This window comes from Budorcas taxicolor, chromosome 24, assembly GCF_023091745.1.
Source record: "Budorcas taxicolor isolate Tak-1 chromosome 24, Takin1.1, whole genome shotgun sequence".
Taxonomy (NCBI): Eukaryota; Metazoa; Chordata; class Mammalia; order Artiodactyla; family Bovidae; genus Budorcas; species Budorcas taxicolor.
This window is the reverse complement of record NC_068933.1, coordinates 36,015,786-36,038,887: the sequence shown is the minus strand read 5'-3', so window position 1 is coordinate 36,038,887 and position 23,102 is coordinate 36,015,786. Positions and strand designations below refer to the sequence as shown.

Here is a 23,102-nt window from a genome sequence, read left to right as displayed (position 1 = left end):
GGGCTGTGGCTGCTGCTGGGGGACCAGGAGCAGGGCGGGAGGCGGGGGCACTTCCCACCACAGGTCACCTCCCAGAAGGGGGACTCGTTCACACAACAGGTGTGTCCCCAAGCCTGACGTCAGACGTCAGTATGTACAGCGTGCTCTTGATGCTGGGACAGGGGCCCCTCTGGAGAACATTCTGGGTGGGGGGTGATCTCATGCTCTTGATGCTCAGACAGGGGACAGACACACTTGGAGAATATTTGGGGCAGGGGGTAAACTTGCCAGAACCTGGAAGGGCAGAACCTGTTTTAAAGACGGGTAGTCTCCCCCAGCTGTTTTCCTCCTGAGTTCAGGCTCTGTAGTGGTACTCCTTCTGTCCATATGTTCCACGGGGACGCGTGGCCACTGGCCGGCCTCATGCCAGCCCTTGAGATCCTCAGAGTCACGGGTCCATCACCCCCGAGGGACCCTGAGTGTAGGCAACAGGTGGGGTTTATGTTAGAGTGGACTGCAGGGGGCAGAACGAGGTACAGAGATGAAGCTGGACACCAGCATCATTGGCGGGGGCAGACTGCCCCCCTGCGGGATGAGATGAGAGGGTGGCAAGATCTGCAAGGGCAGAGGGGCCTTGAGGGTTGGTGGCCATGTGGAGGAGGGTGAAGGGAGGGAGCAGGGCTTGGGGGCAAAGGACACATACGGTTTCTCTGCTCACTGTTAGATGGACAGTCGAGACTCAGAAGAAAGGAAAGTGAGAGTGAGGATAATTTACGGATTTTGGGGCCGGGGAGCGAACCCTCGTGCTCAGCCCTTCAGCAGGAGGGGTCTCGGGTGGGTCAGAGTATGATTCCAGCCCACCCCTGCGGACCCCCGTGGGGAAACAACCGGCTCAGGGAAGATCCGTGTCAGCCTTCAGATTGCCCTCCCTGCTCAGATCGGATGCTCGTCTGAAATGTACAGCATCACCTTCCTGCAGACACAGCACACGGCCTCTCCCAGACACCCTGTCTCCTTGGGCTTCAGTCCCCCCCCACTGCGCTGCTGTAGCAGAGCCTGCATCGCTGCACAGACAGCATGCGGCCCCATGGGGGACATGACTTACTCCTGCCTCTAAAAATAAAACTGCTGGACTCCCCTCCTCCTCGCACCCCCCTTTATATAAAAGAAATCAGAGCCAGCCCCATGGTATTTAAAGAGAGCTTTATCCACACATAAACCCTGTACAGATGGGTTTTGTTTCCATGGCAAAAAATAGTTTCCAAAGTAGTCTGGCAATTTTGTAGAATTTCACATGCAAATCTCTCTGCACCCAAACCAAACCCGCCCCTTTCTAATTCTGATGCTGATGTTGTTTTAACGTTGAGGCAGCTCTCTCTCCAGCTTGTGTGCGTTCCTTTGGACAAGCTCACTGCCTGTGGAAAGAGGAGCCTTTTACGGCTCACATCATCTCTCCCTGACTCTCCTGCCCCTTCTCTCATCACCTACAGAAGGTCATTCATTCCCTGTAGTCCTGGCTTGGAGGGAGCTCCGAGGGGCTGGCCCCTGATTTGAGACAGACAGAGATACACTGCTCTTGTATCTCAGTTTTAACCGGGGGTCACCTGGCAGCCTGAGCTCCAGGGCAAGCTTGCCCATTGCCAGGACAGGATGCTGTTCTTGCCAGCAGACATCTTCCACCGTCTGCCCTAGTGGCCTGGACTCCTGATTATACCAACAAGAATAATTGCTGGAGTTCCTGTCCTCTTCACAGTGGGAGTCCCTGATCCTTGCTTCCATGCAGGGAATGGAACGCAGGTTGCAGAGAGGCACCCTGGGTGAGCATCAGCCTCACCACATTGCATCCTGACCCGAGAGGTTTTCAGAATGCAGAATCCGGGGCCTGCCTAGTCAGAATCTGCACTTTAACAAGATCCCACGTGATTTCATACACACTCGAGTCTGAGAAGCAGGGCTCTGGCTAAAAGCACTTGCGTTCTGAAGTCAGAAGATTCTCTGATGCTCAGAGAGAAGGCTCTCCATGTGGGCTTGACTCCAGATCTCAGGCCTGATCCACCGAATCCCGCCTCTTTCCTTTGCTCCCTCTTGATACAGTACAAAACTCATTTTGTTTAATTAATTTTACTACAATAGAAATGCCAATCTTGTCAGGGGAACACAGCCTCCAAAGGATTTAGCGTTTTCTCATAACATAATCCAATCTAAAAGGAGGAACACTAGAATGGTTTTACATAATTCCTCAAAAGAGAATGATTTTTGTTATTCAGTTTCCTTCTTTGGAAGTGACAACTTTTCCTTTCCCCATAAAATCCACTATGGAGATGGATCTTACCCTGTCCCTCAGTGCTTTAAACTGGAATTTTACTGTATTGGTCCACCTCCGCCTTGTACCACCATTTCTGTATCCATTCATCTGTCAAAGGACATCTAGGTTGCTTCCATGTCCTAGCTACACTATCCACTTTTAATGGCTTAAAAAAGTACAAAAGGGCGTGTAGAGGTCAGTGACTCTTTTGCCCCTGGTCACACAGCTGGTCAAAGTAGATCAGGGACTTGTAGAGCAACTGTCCTCGCATAAAAATTAATAAAAATAAAGTAAAAGTGAGCCAAGGACTGACTCCACGTCCACAGGTCCCTCGCCAGGGGCTTCTCCTCTTACGCCACCTGCCTGAAGCCACAGAGCTCGGGGGAGCTCTTGGGCCAGCCGCACAGGGAACCAGAAAGAGCTCTCTTCTTTCCCCTCCATGAACTGTCTGGGATGCTGTTCTCATGGCAGGAAAGAAGGTCTTGTATTTTCATCCGCACCTAGCCTGCTGGTTGTTCTATAGGCTGGCTGGCTGAATCCTAGCATCTGTTGGGGACAGGGCACTCACGCCCGGAACATAGATGGAGAGAACGGGAACAGGGCTTTGCTGGTCTGGGAGCCTCTCCAAACCCAGTGGACTCGGTCAGTTTGTTTGTTTACTGAAGTGACCCTCCCGGGTGACACCAGCCTTAAATCAGACCTCCTGGCCCCGCCTTGGAGGATCTAAACCGGAAGGCATGCGCTCAGCTTGTCAACTCAGCACTCCTGTAAGCAGGCTCCGGGGGCCCCTTCCATTTCAGAATGGCTACACGCCTCTGCACATTGCCGCCAAGCAGAACCAGCTGGAGGTGGCCCGCAGTCTGCTACAGTATGGGGGCTCGGCGAACGCAGAGTCGGTGCAAGGCGTGACCCCCCTCCACCTGGCGGCTCAGGAGGGCCACGCGGAGATGGTGGCTCTCCTGCTGTCCAAACAGGCCAACGGTAACCTGGGCAACAAGGTAAACATGAGTCTGTAGACTCGATCGCATTGGGGGTCAGCTGAAGCCTGGGAGCGCCTGTGCTGTGCCCGGGTTCTGAATCCGGTGATGCACGTGTGTGTGTGCGCGTGTGTGCATGTGTGTGTGACCCTTACAACAGCCCTGTGTAGGTTTTATCTCAGTTTTATAAATGAATGAACAGGTTCAGAAAGGTTGCTAATTCCAAGATTGTAGGACCCCATGCCTACCTGATGCCAAAGCTGGTCCTTCCTAAATAGAATGACTCAAGAACCCACACAAAGATCACTGTTGAAATCCACCACACGCTTTCCCACATAGAGGTTAGTTTCTACATTCAGGAATCGATGAAGTTGGAACTAAATATTCTTTTTCTGTAGCGAAGGCATTGTTTTCAATGCTGACCTGTCCCTTAAATGGGATTATCAGTCCAGGGACTATTGGCGTGTGAGTAGAAAACCCTCCTGGTGTAGCAACCTGTGGAGGGGGCACCTGGGAATTTGTTCCCCGCTGATGTCCTCGTGGTTTTCATCAGCGTCTCCAAGGAATGCATGGCCCAAGAAAGGCTAAGAGTCGCTTCTTTTGTTTTTTGTTTTGTTTTGTAACTTTTAAGCGTTTTGTTTTGTATTGGGGTATAGCCAATTAGGAACATCATGATAGTTTCAGGTAACAGTGAAGGGACTCAGCCCTACATATCCATGTATCTAGTCTCCCCCAAACTCCCCTCCCATCCAGGGTGCCACATAACATCGAGCAGAGTTCCATGTGCCATACAGTAAGACCTTGATGGTTATCCATTTAATAGATAACAGTGTGTACATGTCAATCCTCAACTCCCTAACTATCCCTTCCCCCAATCCATCCCTCCAGAAACCATAAGTTTGTTCTCTAAGTCTATAAGAGTCACTTCTTTCATTAAGCAGCTGTTTTATTGAAATATAACTCCCATACCATAAACTTCACTGGTTTGAACTGTACTATTTGGTGGTTTGGGGTATATTTGCAGAATTGAATGAACACCACCACTACCTAACTTCCAGACATTCCCGCCACCCCAAAAGGAAACCTCAGACCCATTAGTGGCCACATCCCATCGCCCTCAAACCCCCGTCCCCTGGCAACCATTCATCTGCTCTCTGTCACTGTGAATTTGCCTGTTCCTGACATTTCTTGTAAATGGAATCATACACTATAAAGAGTCACTTCTTTAGATGATACATGAACATAATACAGTTTCAGAAGGGCAAGCATTTTTCAGATAACTTAATATTTCTTTATGAATCTACTGGATCTGCTGGCTCTTTCTGGACAGGTTTGAACAAGTGACCCCAGGAGGGAACCGTTAGGGCAGCACCATTATACTGGTCTCCTGCTGGTGCCATTTAAGTGAGCTCTGTCGGGGACCAGGGGCCGGATGGCGAAGCTTTGCCCTGGAGACATGCCCACCCATCCACACCCACCATCACCAGGCAGGCTTCTGTGTTTTCCCAGGGGTCAGGCACGGCGCCTGGTAGCTGGGGCTGAGCCCGGACCTGTTCTTCTCTGGGCCTCCCTGCCCACTTGTGCTGGCTTCAGTGTGGGGGGGCACTGCCCCTGGGCCTCCCTTCAGCTGAGGGGGAAAGGACAGATGGCAGGGGAGGCGAATGGAGTTTCTGGAGAGGGGGCAGCCCCATTTGCCCCATGGTTAGTAAGGCTTGTAGAGTCAGAAACAGGAGATAGAAGGCTTTCCTGGCATTTTTGTGTGAGTGCTGCCCACATATCAAGCAAGATTTCTGGAGTATTATCATTGTTGTGAGACAGATGGACTTCCCTGGTAGCTCAGATGGTAAAGAATACACCTATAATGCAGGAAACGTGGGTTTGATCCCTGGGTCAGGAAGATCCCCTGGAGAAGGGAATGGCTACCCACTCCAGTATTCTTGCCTGGAAAATTCCATGGACAGAGGAGCCTGGCGGGCTACAGTCCATGGGGTCGCAAAGAGTTGGACATGACTGAGCAACTAACACTATACTATGCACTATGAGAAGGAAGTGATAAGAACTCCAAGAATCTGGCTTTTTTTAGTCCCAGCAGGATCTTCTATCGTTCCATCCTTTTTCCAGCAAATCACTGGCTGGGTGTGTAGATCACAGACTGCATTTAAATGGCACATCTTGCTTTACAACACGTTTTTGTTTATGTTTTCTCGAGTGAGCCTTCCTTTGCCCTTGAGATTTGTCATTGCTAATCCCTGTTTTCTTGATAAGCAAACCAAGACTTTGAAGCTCATCTCAAGTTGTGGAAATAAGAAATGTTACCACTGAAATGGACAATAAAGTTCATGTAGTTCAGATATCAGCAAACTACAGCTTGAAGGCCAAATCCAGCCCACCACTTGTTTGTATAAATAAAGTTTTATTGGAACACAGCCATGCCCATTTGTTTACCTGTTGACATGCACACTTTCTTACTATAACTGATGGAGTTAAGCCTAAAATATTGACGATCTGGCCCTTAGCAGAAGCCATTGCTGACCTCTGGTTTAGTTCAACCACTTCATGTTTTCGTTAAGGATGTCGAGGCCTAGAAGAGCTTGCCTGAGGTCAAACAGCTGGTTGGTGGCTACAGAGCCAAGTGTGACTCCCAAACCTCAATGCTTTCCCAGCGTGACCTAGAACTCTGTCTTGGCTGCAAACTGATGAACTTCTTTTCCTTCCCAGAGTGGACTCACTCCCCTCCATCTGGTCGCACAAGAAGGCCATGTTCCAGTGGCAGACGTGCTGATCAAACACGGTGTCACGGTAGATGCCACCACCCGGGTAAGACTCACAGCCTGCATCTTGTCCACACTTTCCCCCTGCACCCGCGTGCCTGCTCGCTCTGGCCTCCCTCACTGGTCCATCCCAGGAGTTTGGAAACCCCAAGGACACAGCGGCCCATTCCTGTCTGCCACTTCCTAGGGGCAGCAGTGGACCCCAGGCCAACGGACTCACTTTCCAGTGGGGAGTTGAAGAAGTTGGTTGGACCTTTGAGCCTCTGTAGCAAGTCATGATTCCAATCCCTGTCTTACATGAGCCAGGTGTCAAAATGTCAGGCTTCCCTGGATGCACTGGAGAATTCTGTGCCTTCTAGTCTGGCATTTGGCTCGGAGCAGGTCAGCATTCCTTGAGCCTCTGTGTGCAGAGGGTTGGCAGGGGGGTTGGGGGGGCGGCTCTGGGGTGGGGGATAGAGAACAACCCAGTGCCCAGCACACAGTGGATTCTGCCTCGAGGCACCTGCAGATGATGTAAGAGCAGAAAGGGACAGCAGGTGTGATGTCCGGTGCAAGGAGGGCGCTAGTGAACCAGAAGGAGCATAGAGGGAGGGGAGGGTCTCTCCATTTGGTGGGAAAAGGAGGCTTCCTGGAAGAGGCATCATTTTGTTCCTTTTCACTGCAAGGCAAGTGTATTAAATGAAAGAGACAAAGCAACACCCCTCCAGCCCCAGCCCCCTCCAGAGCCCACCAGGAACACCAGTCGGCAGTGTGACATTAAAGGCTCCCAGAAAAATCCAAGACGTATTTTATCCCCAACTGCCTACAGCCTCTACAGGAACCTGCTTAAAACCCAAGAATGTTCTGGACCTTTGAGGTTCTCTCGCCAGCCCAGTTTAGTCTTTTGGGATCTTGCCCTGAGAGATCCTGTACTGTGAGTTAGAACTTGTTGCTGCTTTTGTTCAGTTGCTAAGTCTTGTCCAACTCTGCGACCTCATGCGCTGCAGCACTCCAGGCTTCCCTGCCCTTCACCATCGCCCGGAGTTTGTTCAAATTCATGTCCATTGAGTCAGTGATGTCATCCAACCATCTCATCCTCTGTCACCCCCTTCTCCTCCTGCCTTCAATCTTTCCCAGCATAAGTGCCTTTTCCGGTGAGTCGTTTCTTCGCACCAGGTGGGCAAAGTATTGCAGCTTCAGCTTCAGCATCAGTCCTTCCTCCAATGAAGATTCAGGGTTGATTTTCTTTAGGACGGACTGGTGTGACCTCTTTGCTATCCAGCGGACTCTTAAGAATCTTCTCTAACACCACAGTTGGAAAGCATCAGTTCTTCAGCGTTCAGCCTTCTTTATGGTCCAACTACCATGTCCATACATGACTACTGGAAAAACCATAGCTTTGACTAGGCAGACCTTTATTAGACCTTTGAGATCTCAAAGCCAGCCCGTCACTTCAGGTCCAGCCTGCAGGGTCTGGATCCAGGTGAACTCCAGGATTAGGCTCCCCAGGACACTTAGGGGCCGAGAGAGCCTTGGCCTGTCAGCTTGTGGAGGGAGCGCTAAAATATTCAGCAAAATAGCTTCCTTGAGAATTACCTCCCCTGCGGACAAAATTCAAGTGAATAAATACCCAAAGTCCATTCATTCCAAGCCACGGCCAGTTCCTACCCTCATGGTACCACCTGGTAGCCCAGGCAGCAGGGCAAGGCAGGTCTTGTCCGGGTCAGCAGGGACCTCCTTCTCATGCAAGGCCTCTGCCCTCCCAGCTTCCCCGGCTCTCCAAGGGACCTGTCTTGGCTTCGGCAGCACGGATCTCTCCTGGCTTTCCTCCTCCTTCTTTGCTGCCCCCTCCCCACCCTCTTTTCTGAACTCCCTGTAACTATTGCCTCAGTTCCATGAGCCCCACTTTTTTCTCACCATACTTCATCTGGGGAACTTCACTCACCACCAAGGCTTAACACCCACGGGCGCCTCCTTGCCGGGCCCTTTCCCCAGACCCAGGGCCAGTTTTCCCATCACCCGCTTGCCCGCCCGCCTTGAGTCTCCCCTGCTCACCTCACACTGCGCTTGCCCGACGCCAAGCCCCGTGCCCCTCCCAGGCCCCTGGCCTCCGACAGCCTGGACAGCTGAGCCCAGGGAGCCGCTGCCAGCCTTGCCAAGGCCTCCTCATCCATCCTCCCCTTTACCGCCGTTACCGTGCGAGTTTCCTTCTCGTCCAGCTCAGAGTGACTCGTGTTGTCCCCAGAAGCCCTGCCGGTCACCCTCTCTCCTCTCTTACTTTCCAGATGGGTTACACTCCACTCCACGTGGCCAGTCATTACGGGAACATCAAGCTGGTGAAGTTTCTGCTGCAGCACAAGGCAGACGTCAATGCCAAGACCAAGGTACGGGGATGCCTGAGGCAGAGACACGCTGGGACCACCCCCCACCCCCCTTTGCTGCAGGGCTTGCACCTGGACAAACATCTCCTCCAGCAACAAAAATACAGAGAATCTATAAGGGACTAAAAATAACCGCGTGCCTGAGCAGCTGGGGCAAGTCATGGACGACAAGATACACAGAGACCACAAACCCAACTGCCGCTTCTAAAGAGCCGGGAGCAAAAACAGGCTATCAGAAGCAAAAGCAGCGCCCTGTGCATGCCCCCTGCATGCAACACCACCCAAAGGCAAACCACCTGAGTCACCCCTCCAGCCTGACCCTGGGACCCGCCCTACTGTCGCTGCATGTCAGGAACCAGCTTGTCCCTTCCCCCTGGGGAGCAAGCAAGGAAGCCTGTTACTTGTTTTCAACCCCCCATCCCCTCTGCAGCAGGGGCCCCAGTAAAGCCTTGCCTGAGTTTCTTGTCTGGCCTCTGATCAATTTCTATTGACTGGAAAAGCCAAGGACCCTGGTCAGTAACAAGACCAGTGCCAAACTCAGAGGCACCTATAATCACTCTGGGCACACGTGGGGCTCCGCCACAATTTTCAGCTTTGACGCTGGAGGAAGAAATGAGGAAAATGCTTTTTTTTTTTTTTTTAACTTTGCATACAGAAGACATAGGCTCTGTGGTGGGTGGGCAGTGCTAGGTCATTTCTGTTGCTAGCTCATCCTCCCAAATGTCTACCCGCTTTACAGCTCGGATACAGCCCGTTGCACCAGGCGGCTCAACAAGGCCATACAGACATCGTGACACTGCTTCTCAAACATGGTGCTTCCCCAAACGAGGTCAGCTCGGTGAGTACTGCCCGGGGCCCTGATTCCAGATACCTGCTCTCATGGGGGCCGCTGAGACGTCCCTTCACCCGGGAAGCTTAGGTCAGCCTCCAGTGTGTCTGGGGCCCGAACAGGCTCCCCGGGGCATGGGGAAGGTGGAAGTTTATCCTAGTAGCACCGCTTACCCTCTCCCTTTTACTTTTATTTAAATGTTGTCAAAACCTTCTGCAAAATCCCTGCTAAAATCTGTGAAGCTGTTCTCAGTGTGATGAGAGTGAACAGAACCAAATGTCTTGGGTGGGTCCTGATGTTTGGGGGCCTCGGGGTCTTCAGCCACATCAGTGGTCACTGTTCAGCAGTCACTTCCTCCCCAAGCAGTGGGACTGTCAGAGATACTGGCTTATCTCCGTGACTGCTTCCAGCTTGGAGAGCGTGAGGACCTTTGATTGTCACTGTGGTTGCTGATGCCATCGCTGTGGATGGGGCCCAGTCTGCATGGGGTAGACCCTGCGAGCAGAGAACTTTGAAAGGGTGTGGGTTCAATCCCTGGTCAGGGAACTGAGGTCCCATATGCCATGTGATATGGCCAAAAAATTAAAAAAAGAAGGAAAGCCTCATTATCCATTTAGTTTCAGTTAGCTCTTCCCTTTAAAATCAGAGTAGAAATTTACCCCTCCCTTATTTTCTGGTGACTTGTGATTTCCGGCTGGCCTGAGAAGAGTTCACCGAAGTATGTGGGTTATTTGAACCGTTTCCATGAGCAGTAACTGACACCCGAAGAACAAGCCTTGGGAGCTGTGGGCAGTACCACCCGGGGCCCTCCTGTTCCTGCAACCCCAGCTAGTATCTCCCCGGCTCTGACCTCCCACTGCCTCCCTTTCGGCCGCTCTTGGCTTCAGTGGCGAGATCTCCTCTGAACATCCAGCACTGGAGGTTTAAGTACCTCGGCACCTCGTCTCCTTGAGCACCACTGACCACGTGTGCAGGGTCTTGCTCTGAGTGTGAACGATTGGGGTGTGTGTCTCGGCTGATCACGCCGTCCGTCTGCTCTTCTCCCCAGGATGGAACCACGCCTCTGGCCATAGCCAAGCGCTTGGGCTACATTTCTGTAACAGACGTGCTCAAGGTTGTCACCGATGAAACCAGCGTCGAGGTACGTCTGTTCCTCCCCTGCACACCCACCTCAGACACGCACAGCCTGCAGGATGCCCCAGGGGGTGCCCCAGGAAGTGGAGCGTGTTCTGGAGTCCTGGATTCCTGAGGGAAGCTTGAAGCCCAAAGAATTGAGGGTTGGGGGTGCAGTGGAGGCGGGGTCCTCCTCTATCAGGTGGGGCTTTACTGCCACCTGGTGGGCAGAAGAGTTGGGGTGTCGATCAGACCAAGGGGTGGCCCAGATGGAGCTGAGGTTAGGGACCAGGCAACCAGCAGCTGGGGTTCCCTTCATCTCTCCTTACAGTTCCTGCCAGACCCCTGGAGGCCCTCTTAGCTGTCCTTTTCCTTGTTTGGGACAGACCTCCTTTCTCATCTCCTTCTGGTCTCCACTGTCATAACCAGATAACTGCCAGCTGGGTGAACAGGCCCACTGTGGTGTTGGGGTTGAATTCCTCGCTTTTTTCTCTTTTCAGTTGATCACAGACAAGCACCGGATGAGCTTCCCAGAGACGGTGGATGAGATCCTGGATGTCTCTGAAGATGAAGGTACAGGCTGGGATCCATACCACGTGCGGGTCGAGTCAGGCTGAATGAAGGGGGGCACTCGGGGCTCTGAACACTCACTCAGGGGGCCTCTGGCCACCACCCCGGGTCACCAGGTCATCAGAGTCACAGCTGGACAGAACCACTTTCTAATGATGCTGTCCGTTATCGAAAGGGCTTCTTAAATGTGATTTTAAGAGAAGGAAATCTACATCACAGAGATTAAAAATAGAAAATCCCAGAAAGTTGCATAAATACATGAGTGTTTGCATATAGCATACCTGGAGTGTGATTCTGCTCAGATCAGCTCTCAGAGCTGTAAGGAACTGTCATAAAATTCCACCTGGTGCGTTCCTCGTGCTTTGAACGAATAGCAAGCTGTTCGATATAAAATGCGTTAAGAATTCCTTTTCATCAGCTGCTCTTCAGACCACATGGTGGGTCAGTCAGTTTTGGGGGTGGATCCATTATGAAATGACCATATTTCCCACTTCTGTGGGCCGCAGGGTACTTGTAGTACTTTTCCTGCCTCAAGTACACCTGTCTCCTTGCTTAAATTGGAAGAGAATCCTCGTGATAAAGAAGGGTGGAGCTGGACCAGATTATCTCTCTGCCCCCTTCCATCTTGGTAACCCAGGGGTTGTGTAGCCTGGTGGGCTAGGTGGTAAAAGCTCTCCTGAACGCCCTTGAATGAAACACCCCTCACTTTACCTGACTTCAAACCTGTCCTTCCTTCAACGTGGCTCTTTCTTTGCTTTCCAGGAACTGCTCATATAACTATAATGGGTATGAAACTCTCTGTTCCCTGTGGTCCTTTCTCATGAGTGCATTTCACCCTCAGCAACCCAAGCTCTCACTAATCCACCCCTGCTTTCCATAACAATCGGAGCTTGACTCAAACAGGACATTTCCGCCTGTAAGGTCCACGCCCTGGTGGGCGGCTCCAGCCTGTCCACGTCTGCGTCCGTGCTACCTGCCACTGTGTCTGCGGTCATAACTGCATGAGCTGCTGTGGTTCCATCCTGTAGGCTCCTGATAACAAGGCCAGGAGGGGCCGCTGAGGGGCAGGAAAGGACCCTGCGAGGTCCAGGGCCCCCGCTCCAGGGCAAGGAGGAGAGAGAATCAAAGAGGCAGAGTTGGGGTTGCAGACAGAGGTTGAACCTCCCGGCGATGGGCTTCGGGAATGCAGATTCAGCCGCTGAGGTTACACAAGTCCCTAGTGCCTCTCCAGACGGAGGGGCTGTGTTCCACGGGCGTTTGTTCTTCTGTTGCATGTGGTGTGGAAAAGAACAGAAGCACCTCTTTAGAGAAAGAGCACCCTCCTCAAGGGCTGTTCTGAAGTGGAACTTGTCAGGCAAAGAAGGTTCCTTCCAGGTTTTCCCTGGTGGTCTAGTGGTTAAGACTTTGCACTTCCAGAGCAGGGGTTGTGGGTTTGAGCCCTTGGTCAGAGCTTCCCTGGTAGCTCAGCTGGTAAAGAATCCCCCTGCAATGCGGGAGACCTGGGTTCGATTCCTTGGTTGGGAAGATCCCCTGGAGAAGGGAACAGCTACCCACTCCAGTACTCTTGGGCTTCCCTGGTGGCTCAGCTGGTAAAGAATCCAGCTGCAGTGCAGGAGACCCTGGTTTGATCCCTAGGTTGGGAAGATCCCCTGGAGGAAGGAAAGGCTACCCACTCCAGTATTCTGGCCTGGAGAATTCCATGGACCATATAGTCCATGGGGTGACAAAGAGTCGGACACGACTGAGCGACTTGTACTTTTAGGGAACTAATCCCACATGTTGCGAGGCACGCCACCACCCCTCCCCCCAACCCCCAAAAGGAAGAAAGTTCTTTTTGATTGAGTTGTTATCTTCTGCAAAGCCTGGTGCAGTCTATGTTAGGGACTGGCTGCCCGGCTCCAGGGCTGTTGGTGGAAGATGAACATGTTGCTATGGTCCCCTTCGAGCATCAGAGACCTTGCCCCATGCCCCGGCGGGGGCGAGCATTGAGAGGAGGAGCAGAAAAAACACTTTTTAAAAAGAAAGAGGGTATTTCCTTCCTATCACTCACTTAAACTTGTGTGGTTTCAGGGGAGGATCTTGGCTCCAGGGCAGAGAGGCCGGATGCCAGGGATGTAGATGAAGAGAAAGAGCTGCTGGACTTCGTGCCGAAGCTGGACCAAGTGTGAGAAATGCTCCCATCGGCGGCGGGGGGCGGGGGGGGGACGGTGGTCCCCCTCCCCAGACTCAGGGTAGAAGATTCCGGAGCAGGGAGGTTCCAGGAAGCCCAGGCCTGGACAGAGAGCCGGTCCAGTGTCTTAGTATAAGCCAGCCCTGCACCGGGGGTGCCAGGCGGGGGCCGAGGCCTCCCTTAGAGCCTGCCACCCTCTCTGGGGTCCCTGCCCCCCACTGTTCCTCCTCCCCCTCCCTCAGTGCTCTCTCCACACCTCTCCCGCTTTCAAACACTCAGTTTTGCACCAGAAATATCCACTCAGGGAAATCCCATTAGAAACCATTGTCAAAAAAGGGGTGGGTTATTATAGGATGGAGTTTCCCTGGTGGCTCAGAGGGTAAAGAATCTGCCTGCAATGCAGGAGACCCAGGTTCGATCCCTGGGTTGGGAAGATTCCCCTGGAGGAGGGCACGGCAACCCACTCCAGTATTTTTGCCTGGAGAATCTCATGGACAGAGGAGCCTGACGGGCTACAGTCCATGGGGTCGCAAAGAATCAGACACAGCTGAGTGACTAACATACACACATATTATAGGATTACATGAAATCACATGTGTGAAACTTTGGAAATTGTAAAGCACCGTAGAATTTAGAGAACCTTTCATTCAATTAAGAAATTTAAATAATAAGAAAGAAACTATTGCTAAGCTGAGCTCAAAGGCCAGCCACGTCCCTCCATCAGCTGGTCCATTAGGGAACGTCCACAGAGGGTCTGCATCTGCCTGGCACGTGTTTCTCATTCCTCCGGGAATGCGGTGAGCTATTCCCATGTGCGTGTGTTGGCGCACACAGGGATTCTGTGAACGAAGGTGAAAGTGACAACTTTGTAGAAACACTGAGCCCTTTTGGGGTTTTCTGAAAAGACAGACATGTGCCGGCTTGGTCCCAGGGCTTATGAGGGCCACGGACCAAGGAGAAGGGACCCTGTGATTAGTATTACTGAACTTCAGTTAGAAACACAAAACCAAGACCTCAACCACAGAGAACCTACATATGTATTTGGTAGAATGAAAACACACACCCAGTGGTCAGACCATGATGCAGAATAAGATGTTATGGCCAGAGCGAGAGTTCCCTCAACAAGGGGACTAAGGCTACAAAACTGGGGTGGTGCGTGCAGGAAGACTTCCTGGAGGAGGCAGTCTTTCAACTCGGGCTCAAGACAGGCTCTGGGGAAAGGCCTAAAGGTGGAGGAGGGCAGGCCAGGATGTAGCACCTATGCCAGTAGGGTTCAGATGGTGGAGGGGCGGGATTGGATTGGATAGGTGATCCTGGGGGTACGGAAATGTCTCACTGAGGCGCCCAGTGGAAGATGACGGGCTATGCAGAAGGATTGTGCCCTGATGTCCCAATGTCCTCGGTGTACAGGGTGGAATCCCCAGCCATCCCACGGATTCCCTGCGTCACACCTGAGACAGTGGTGATCAGAGCCGAAGAGGCAGATCAGGTGAGACGCGTCCTTTCTCTTACCTCCTCTTGGCGGGGAACAGATTCCCTGGGCAGTGATTGCTCTGAGATGACCTGAAGCACGGGAAGAATTCATAAAGCTCACAGCACTTACCAAGCCCCACGGATCCCAGGTTTCACGACTCTTCTGCAGCAGCTGCGCCCCCAGCACTCATATAACCCCAGCTATCGGAGATCTGAGTCTCTGAGAGCCCGAGGGTGCCTGGGACACCCTCGTGCTAGTCTCGGCGGGGCTGAGAACTGGCAGCACAAGTTCTGGCTCCTAAGCCTGTGTTCTCTTGCACTCACGCCCTGAGTACACGCTGTCTGCACCCGTTGGGGCCATGGGTCCCGGTACCAGAGAGGGAGCCCCAGGCTGCAGCCACACCTCTGTGGAGCTGCGGGCAAGTCTGGAACTTAGCACCTTTTTGTTTCACATCCATAAAAACAGGACAGTTTCTGCCTCACTTTCCCCAAGGGATTACTGGGAGCTTAAAAATACCAGTCCAGGTGGAAAGGGGATGTCAAGGAGAGCTGTCCCCGGCGTGGCCGTTACTCATTATAGTACCCTATTTGTGGCTTCCCCCAATGCTGCTTGAATTTGTCCCCCAAATGGGTGGGATGGCTTAAAACAATGTAATGCTCCTTGATTTAATTTTTATGCCAGCTGGCACTTTTTTTTTCCCCCAGCGGCAAAGAGGTTTTCTGGGATCAGAAGGAAGCAGTGTAGTGTTTAGAGGTTGGAAACGGCCGCCCTGAGCTTGGTCACTGAGCCAGACGTGTCGGTTTGTGTCCCTTTTCCAGCTAAGGCTGGTCTCTGCCTCCACCCTGAAGGGATGCGTGTCTGAAAGCAGCGGCGGAAGCCCTGGACCCAAGTGTGGCATTGGGAGAGGATGGCTGTGACGTGGTCCGGTCAGCCCTCCCACCCTAGGGCAGGGCGCAGGGCTGACGGTGGTGTCATGCCGTGGGGCCGGGGAGGGAGTTTGGGAGATACGGTCAGATACGGCCCTGGCACTGCCACGGCACATTCGCCTGGTGCTTCCGAAGACAGCGACGAGAAAGCTCCAAGGGGACCCGGGTTCTGCTGTTCCCCGGCCAACCGTGTGCTCTGAGGCCCTCTAAGTCATGAACCGAGTCAGCAGGGGCTTCCTGGAGTCCTGCCAGGCGCCCTGGAGGGGACCCTGTGTGGGAGGATGCAGGAGCAGATGGTCCAGCTGGGGAGGGTCTCAGAACGCAGGGGGGTGACTACCCAAGGGCTCAGTAGCATTGGCGGTGGTGGGGAGCCCTTCCAGATCAAAGTCAAGGGCAAGGGCTCTCAGAGGAGGCGAGAGGTGGACGATGCACAGAGTGGTCCAACGAAGGAGACGGACATGGGCACCTGGGCTGATGGAGATGCCAGAGTGAGGGCCAAGTTGAGAATAAAGCGGGAGGGGTAGATCCGAACCGACAGGCTTCGAGTCCTCACGATGGACATGCTTTGGGCCAAGGCAGCCCTGAGGGCCTGCAATTACAGCATCACTGTGAGGAGGGGGAGCCGCCCGTTTGCAGAGGAAGAAGTGGGAAGTGCCCCTGCCCCTGGGATGGCGGGGGGGTGGTCTGTTCTTTTTCCCTTGATGCCCCAGTTCACGTGGCTTGCCCAGAGCCAAGCAGCTCGTAGGTGATGGCGTGGGCTCCGGCGCCAACTTGCGTGTGAAAAGGAGCTGTGTGGAGCTCACATGGCAGGGTTCACGGGGCAGGTGGGGCAGGGGGCAGGCCGGAAGTGCATGTGGCACGTGAGCTGAGACCGAGGCTGGACGGGAAGAAGGACTCGCTCCAGCATCGGAAGTCTGGCCCAGGGTCCTGAGCCAAGGAGAGGCTGTGTAGGTCCCAGGAGGCCTGTGCTCCCTTTTAGACTCTGGGTAAGCTTTGTCCCAAAGGGTCAGTGAGTTCCGGGTAGCACCTCCTTCTCTGGGCCCTTGGTGGCTGGCCGAGCCTCCCTGGCCTCTGCGAGAGGTCCACTGGCCGGGACTATCGGCGGTAGCTATGGTCCGCGGGTGATAACAGCTGGCCTTTCCCCCACCCTGTCCCCAGGTGTCCAAAGAGTACGATGAAGACTCTCTGATCCCCAGCAGCCCGGCCACAGAGACCTCGGACAACATCAGCCCTGTGGCCAGCCCGGTGCACACAGGGTGAGTGCCCCGGGAGGGGCTGGCGGCCCTGGCCCCGCTCGCCCACCTGCCTGGGAGAGGCCGACACGGACCCGCTGTGCCCTAGGTTCCTGGTGAGCTTCATGGTGGATGCCCGCGGGGGCTCCATGCGGGGCAGCCGGCACAACGGCCTGAGGGTGGTGGTCCCGCCGCGGACATGCGCGGCACCCACCCGTATCACCTGCCGCCTGGTGAAGCCCCAGAAGCTGCCCACGCCGCCGCCGCTGGCCGAGGAGGAGGGCTTGGCCAGCAGGGTCATCGCGCTGGGGCCCACGGGCGTCCAGTTTCTGAGGTGAGAGGTCACTCCCCTGCCCCTGACCGGTCCCTGCTGCGCCTGGGCTGAGGGGAGGCGAGCCCAGAGTCCCCACCCCACCTGCTTTCTCTGTGTCCTGACTTGTCAGAACTAGAAGCCCCTGGGCTCCTAGGTACACATAGGAGGCTGGTGCCTGGCGCGAGCTTAGCATCCTCAGGTCCTGGGTGACGCTCTTAGAAGGGGATGAAGACGGCTACTTTGAAGGACCACCTGGGGCTCCTTAGTTAAGTTCTGAAACGGTCTTCCTAGAAGACAGCCTTGTAGCCTTGTTCCCAAGGACAAGACTGACGGTTTCGGAGGCCCCCCTCACCTTTCCTGCCACAGACCTGCTTCTCCTGGCAACCCTGCATCCTTCAGGCACCACAGGCTCCATGCTGGCACAGGCCTGGCCCAGGAGGCCCTGACCTCCCGTCTGCATCCGTGGCCTGGCTCGCCCCCCGCCCCCGTCTTTCCTCCAGCAGCTGCAGAGCAGCTAAAAACTTTCACGTTCATTTCCCCTTTAAATGTGACGCTCAAAGCCGTCCTTCTTCGCTTCCCTGGTGGCTCAGCGGTAAAGAATCTGCCTGCAGTACAGGAGAGGGAAGATCCCGTGGAGAAGGGCATGGCAACCCACTCCAGTATTCTTGCCTGGAGAATCCCACGGACAGAGGAAGCCTGGTGGGCTATAGCCCATGGGGTTGCAAAGAGTCAGACACGACTCAGTGACTAAATAACAGCAATGACTACAACCATTCTCCGGAGGAAATGCCACTGTCTAGACTGACAGAGGAGGACGCTGAGGCTCAGAGGAGTTTGGTCCCCTGTCCAGAACATGGATGGGTACTCCAAGTCAGGTCCAAGGTCAGGGTTATTCTGGCCATGGCAGGATGCACCCTGCGAAGTGAGGTTGGGCCTGATGAGAGGGTCCTGGGGCGTCCCGGGAATATGAGGCAGGTCTGTCCGCTGTCAGGACCGGCCCATTGGGGGCCCCCCGCTGCACCCCGCCTGCCTGCTCTTGCTTCCCGAGCCCACGGCCATCACCCACACGGCACACACACCTTCGTCCAGCCCCTCCCCGTACCCTCTGTCCGCCTCAGCCCTGTCATCGTGGAGATCCCCCACTTCGCCTCCCAAGGCCGTGGGGACCGCGAGCTCGTGGTGCTGCGGAGTGAAAACGGCTCCGTGTGGAAGGAACACAAGAACCGCTACGGAGAGAGCTACCTGGACCAGATCCTCAATGGGATGGATGAAGGTGAGCGAGCGCCCGGGGGCCCAAGCAGCACCTTCCTCCTGGAGGAGGGGTTTGAGGCTACGCTGGGGGTGGTCTGGTGGGGCCTCCTGGGGTAGGGGACGCCCTGAGAGTCTAGGGACGGCCCAGCTCCGGCGCCCAGGCCCCCTGCAGCCTGGTCTCCTTTTGCTGCTCCCTCGGGGCCTAGACTCTCTCCCACCGCTGCCGGAGGGGGCCACTGGAGCTGGGACGAGGGGCCCTGGAGGCCTGCGGCTGTGACCGCGGGCGGGCGTGTGCGTGTGGTTGCAGAGCTAGGGAGCCTGGAGGAGCTGGAGAAGAAGCGCGTCTGCCGCATCGTCACCACCGACTTCCCCCTGTACTTCGTCATCATGTCGCGGCTCTACCAGGACTACGACACCATCGGCCCCGAGGGCGGCTCTCTGACGAGCAAGCTGGTGCCCCTGGTGCAGGCCACCTTCCCCGAGAATGCGGTCACCAAGAGGGTGAAGCTGGCCCTGCAGGTGATGCACGCGGCCCCTCCTTGGCTGCTGGGGCCCCGTCAACCTGGACTGGGTTCAGGGTGTCAGGGCCCTCGGAGATAGCCCGCGTCCTTGGAGAGAGGCTTCATGCCCCCCAGGACGTCTCCACCTGTCAGTCCACTGCCTAAAACAATCTCGTCAGAGCTCTGACCTTAAGCTCAGAAGAGAGTTGGGTGGCCGGGACAGGGCAGATGCTCTGTTAAGTTGCAGGAAACCCTAGATGGCGTGTTCAAACCGCCAGGTCAGCATTGAGGGGAAGCCACGTGGCTCCCTGGACAGGTGCCTAATGTCGAGCAAGGCCCCGAGGAATGGGGAGCAGCAGGGAAATGGGGGTGGGGGCTCAGACAGGGGAGCTGGGCAGGACATCAGCAGGATGGCCCCACACGCCCCCAGGGGACCTTCAAACCTGCCAGGACAGCTGCTCTCATCCCCGCCCATGAGCCCCTCGGCTGCTCCGGGCTGAGCATCCCCCTTGGGCACCTCACAGGCCCAGCCTGTACCTGATGAGCTGGTCACCAAACTCCTGGGCAACCAGGCCACGTTCAGCCCCATCGTCACCGTGGAGCCGAGGCGCCGGAAGTTCCACCGCCCCATTGGCCTCCGCATCCCGCTGCCCCCGTCCTGGATGGACAACCCCCGGGACAGCGGGGAGGGGGACACCACCAGCCTGCGGCTGCTCTGCAGCGTCATCGGTGAGGGGCGCCCCCTTGGTCCTGGTCCTGCCGTCTGGGGAGACGGGAGGGGATGGAGCTGGGGAGTGATGGGGCCCTCGGAGGGATGGGGGTTCTGCCTCTGGGTAGAGTCTCCCTGTCGCTGAAGAGCCCCCAGACCCCAGAGGAGGGGGTCCTCCCAGGGGGGACGAGGTCACGGGGTGCAGGGTGGCAGGGTGCGGGGGGGCCTGGGATCAGGGCCTCAGCCAGGTGTGCACGCCCTGCGTCGGCCTCTGGAGACGGTCCCCCAGCCCTGTCTACACCTGTGCCAGGAGGAACCGACCAGGCCCAGTGGGAAGACATCACGGGGACCACCAAGCTGGTCTACGCCAATGAGTGCGCCACCTTCACCACCAACGTCTCTGCCAGGTGAGACCCCGCCCTGTGGCCCGACTCCCCGGGCCCTGCACGAAGCGGGTGGCGCTGTCCCTGGGGGCGGCCGCACTCAGGCTGACTTTGTGCCCGAGGGTCCTCCGCTGTCCCTCCCCTTCTCCACCTGAAAGCGCCGCCCCCCTACCCCCACCAGGGCTGTCTGAGCAGCCACCGCCCTGCTCACAGCCTGTCCTGTTGGATGGAGGAGACGCCCCCACCCTGGACACTTAGGGACTGGCTCAAAGCTGCCCTCCTTTCAGGTTCTGGCTGTCGGACTGCCCCCGGACGGCTGAAGCCGTGAACTTTGCCAACCAGCTGTACAAGGAACTGACTGCGGTGCCCTACATGGCCAAGTTTGTCATTTTCGCCAAGATGAATGACCCCCGGGAAGGGCGTCTGCGATGCTACTGCATGACGGATGACAAGGTGGACAAGACGCTGGAGCTTCACGAGAACTTCGTGGAGGTGGCCCGGAGCAGGGACATCGAGGTGGGGGCCCCGCCCAGGCGCATGCCTCGAGGGGGATGGCACCTCCAGGGGTCGGGGGGAGGTGGCGCTGGAGCCCCAAGCCGTCAGGAGGGCGGCCTCTGCAGAGGGGGGGGGCTCCTGGGCGTGTCCCTCTGAGTCTCTTGAAAAGCATCCTTGGGGGACCACCCCAAAGCTGAGGACACCGCCCTGTGTTTCTCAGGGAGGCAGCAGGCTGTCGGTCTAGTGGTACTAAGAGCTGACGTTCATTAAAATCCTCACTTCCCGGATGCTATTAAAAGTGCTTGAGGGACTTCCCTGGTGGTACAGTGGTTACGACTTCACCTTCCAATGCCAGGGACATGGGTTCGATCCCTAGTCGGGGGACTAAGATCCCACATGCCTCACAGCCCAGAATCCAAAACATGAAACAAAAGAGATATTGTAACAAATTCAATAAAGACTTTAAAAACGGTTCACACCAAAGACAAAAAAATCTTTAAAAATTTTTTTAAAAATAGAAAATAAAAAGACTCAAGTGACATCATCTCCCCTGATTCTTACAAAGGGGTGTCCTTTTCTTATCCCCAGTTTACAGATGAGGAAACAGGCTGGGCAGATTAGGTAACCTGCCTGAGGTCACACAGCTAAGTTAATGGTAGAGAAAGGACTTGTCCTACTCTCTCCGCCATATCAGGGTTTGGGCGGTGCCCAGACGGGGAAGCAGGGGAGAGCTTAGGCAAACGGGAGAGCCGTGACATGCGGGGCCTTGGTGTGAAGCTGTCGCCAATCCTGGAGTCCTCACTCAGGTTAAGATGTGTAACAAGCAAGGACTTTGCCCAAGATCTGGCCTCAGAGGCTGTCCTAAGCCTTCCGGGGGTTCTGATGGGCCAGAAGGAGGAGCCCAAGGCTGGGACCTGCCTCAAAGGCTGTTTGGGGCACTAACCGGGCAAAGGGTTGTGTCTCTTTGGGCCTCAGTTTCCTCATCTGTCAAATGGGTTCTTGGTAACTTCTCCATGGAAAGTATCATATACACAGTAGGGATTGTTATACCATAGGTTAGATGAAAATACCGCGTGATTTCTGGCACTCGCATAAACGAAACCTTGCTGGACGGGCATTAAAAGAGAGAAATGCTTTCGGGAGCTGTATTATGATTTGTTAGTGGAGAAGGCGATGGCACCCCACTCCAGTGCTCTTGCCTGGGAAATCCCATGGACAGAGGAGCCTGGAAGGCTACAGTCCATGAGGTCGCTAGGAGTCGGACACGACTTCACTTTCACTTTCATGCATTGGAGAAGGAAATGACAGCCCACTCCAGTGTTCTTGCCTGAAGAATCCCAGGGACAGGGGAGCCTGGTGGGCTACCATCTGTGGGGTCGCACAGAGTCAGACATGACTGAAGCGACTTAGCAGCAGCAGGAGCAGTGGAGTTCTGGAGTCCTTTGATAAGCAGTGGTGATCAACCACACAGGGAGACATGAAAAGGCTTGCTTATTATAAAAACCCTTTGAAGTAAAGAAGCATCTGCCGTGACCTTTCTAAAACCCTCCATGGGGCTTCCCAGGGCACAGCCTCTGGGGTCATGGGGAGGAAGAGACCGAGGCTGCCAGGTGGGACCGAGTGTCTGCATGTTCCCAGCTGCTGCCTCTTTCCCGCAGGTTTTGGAGGGCATGCCCCTCTTTGCTGAGCTCTCGGGGAACCTGGTGCCCATCAAGAAGGCCACTCAGCAACGGAGTTTCCTCTTCCAGTCCTTCCGGGAGAACCGGTTGGCCATTCCCGTCAAGGTGTGCCCTCCTCTCGCCCACCTATCACCCAGGTCTAGAAGTTCAGGAGGCAGAGGCTCCAGAGCCGGCCAGGCTGGTGCCCAGGGTCGGGGAGGGGGATGTCCTCTGAGCCGGCCGGGCTGGTGGCCGGGGTTGGGGAAGGGGATGTCCTCTGAGCCAGCCGGGCTGGTGGTCGGGGAAGGGGAGGTCCTCTGAGCCGGCCGGGCTGGTGGCTGGGCTCGGTGGGGCGAGGGTGGCCCCTGACCCTCCGTTCTGTGTCACTGAGTCCAGGTGAGGGACAGCAGTCGGGAGCCTGCAGGGTCCTTGTCCTTCCTGCGCAAGGCAATGAAGTACGAGGACACGCAGCACATCCTCTGTCACCTGAACATCACCATGCCGCCCTGCACCAAGGTGAGCACCCCACTGGGGCCCTCGGCCAACAGACGGCCCGAGAGCCCCCACTCCCCACCCCCCGGGGCGGAGAAAGGCCCTGGGCTCTTCTCTGACACAGGCTGTGGCCCAGTCTTTCCTGCAAAGCTCAGGAACAAACGTCAGGCTGCAAGGGTGACACCTGTATCCACCCCAAGGCCCCGAGTTCCCCAGGACGCCTCCTCCAGGAGGTTGGAAGGCAAGGCCTGAGAACCGGATGGCTGGTGGCTGAAGGTGTCCCAGCCACAGCAGGGCTTCTTCGGAGCCTCTTTCTCCTGAGCTTGCTGAGGGGCCAGGCCCCCCCAGAGAAGGGAAGCCTGGTGTCTCAGCCCAGGGCTCTGAGCTCAGCGGAGGCATGAGGACCGCGCGTCACCAGGGCCAGGGAGCACCAGGCTGCACCAGGCATGGAGGGGCCTCCTCTCCCATGTTGGTGTTTTCACCATCAGCCTTTCATGCCCAACAAGACAAGCAAGGCCACGTCCAAATGTCGAGGCTAGTTTTCTTTCCTAAGGACAAGGGGGAACCAACTTCTTTTTCACCAGAGGGGCTCCTA

General features: G+C 55.4%; 1 protein-coding gene across 1 annotated transcript in view; it reads left to right on the top strand.

The window, feature by feature from the left end:
- The window catches only part of ANK1 (ankyrin 1), a 238,507-nt gene that overhangs the window by 174,875 nt on the left and 40,530 nt on the right, over nt 1-23,102 (top strand). Inside the window, exons 17-34 of the mRNA XM_052661555.1 lie at nt 3,085-3,282; nt 5,980-6,078; nt 8,297-8,395; nt 9,132-9,230; nt 10,270-10,362; nt 10,835-10,907; nt 11,667-11,690; nt 12,975-13,068; nt 14,485-14,563; nt 16,633-16,730; nt 16,816-17,040; nt 18,138-18,292; nt 18,578-18,789; nt 19,295-19,499; nt 19,790-19,886; nt 20,150-20,378; nt 22,016-22,141; nt 22,412-22,531. Coding sequence (XP_052517515.1) covers nt 3,085-3,282; nt 5,980-6,078; nt 8,297-8,395; nt 9,132-9,230; nt 10,270-10,362; nt 10,835-10,907; nt 11,667-11,690; nt 12,975-13,068; nt 14,485-14,563; nt 16,633-16,730; nt 16,816-17,040; nt 18,138-18,292; nt 18,578-18,789; nt 19,295-19,499; nt 19,790-19,886; nt 20,150-20,378; nt 22,016-22,141; nt 22,412-22,531 — 2,325 coding nt within the window. The remainder of the gene's footprint in view (nt 1-3,084; nt 3,283-5,979; nt 6,079-8,296; nt 8,396-9,131; nt 9,231-10,269; nt 10,363-10,834; nt 10,908-11,666; nt 11,691-12,974; nt 13,069-14,484; nt 14,564-16,632; nt 16,731-16,815; nt 17,041-18,137; nt 18,293-18,577; nt 18,790-19,294; nt 19,500-19,789; nt 19,887-20,149; nt 20,379-22,015; nt 22,142-22,411; nt 22,532-23,102) is intronic.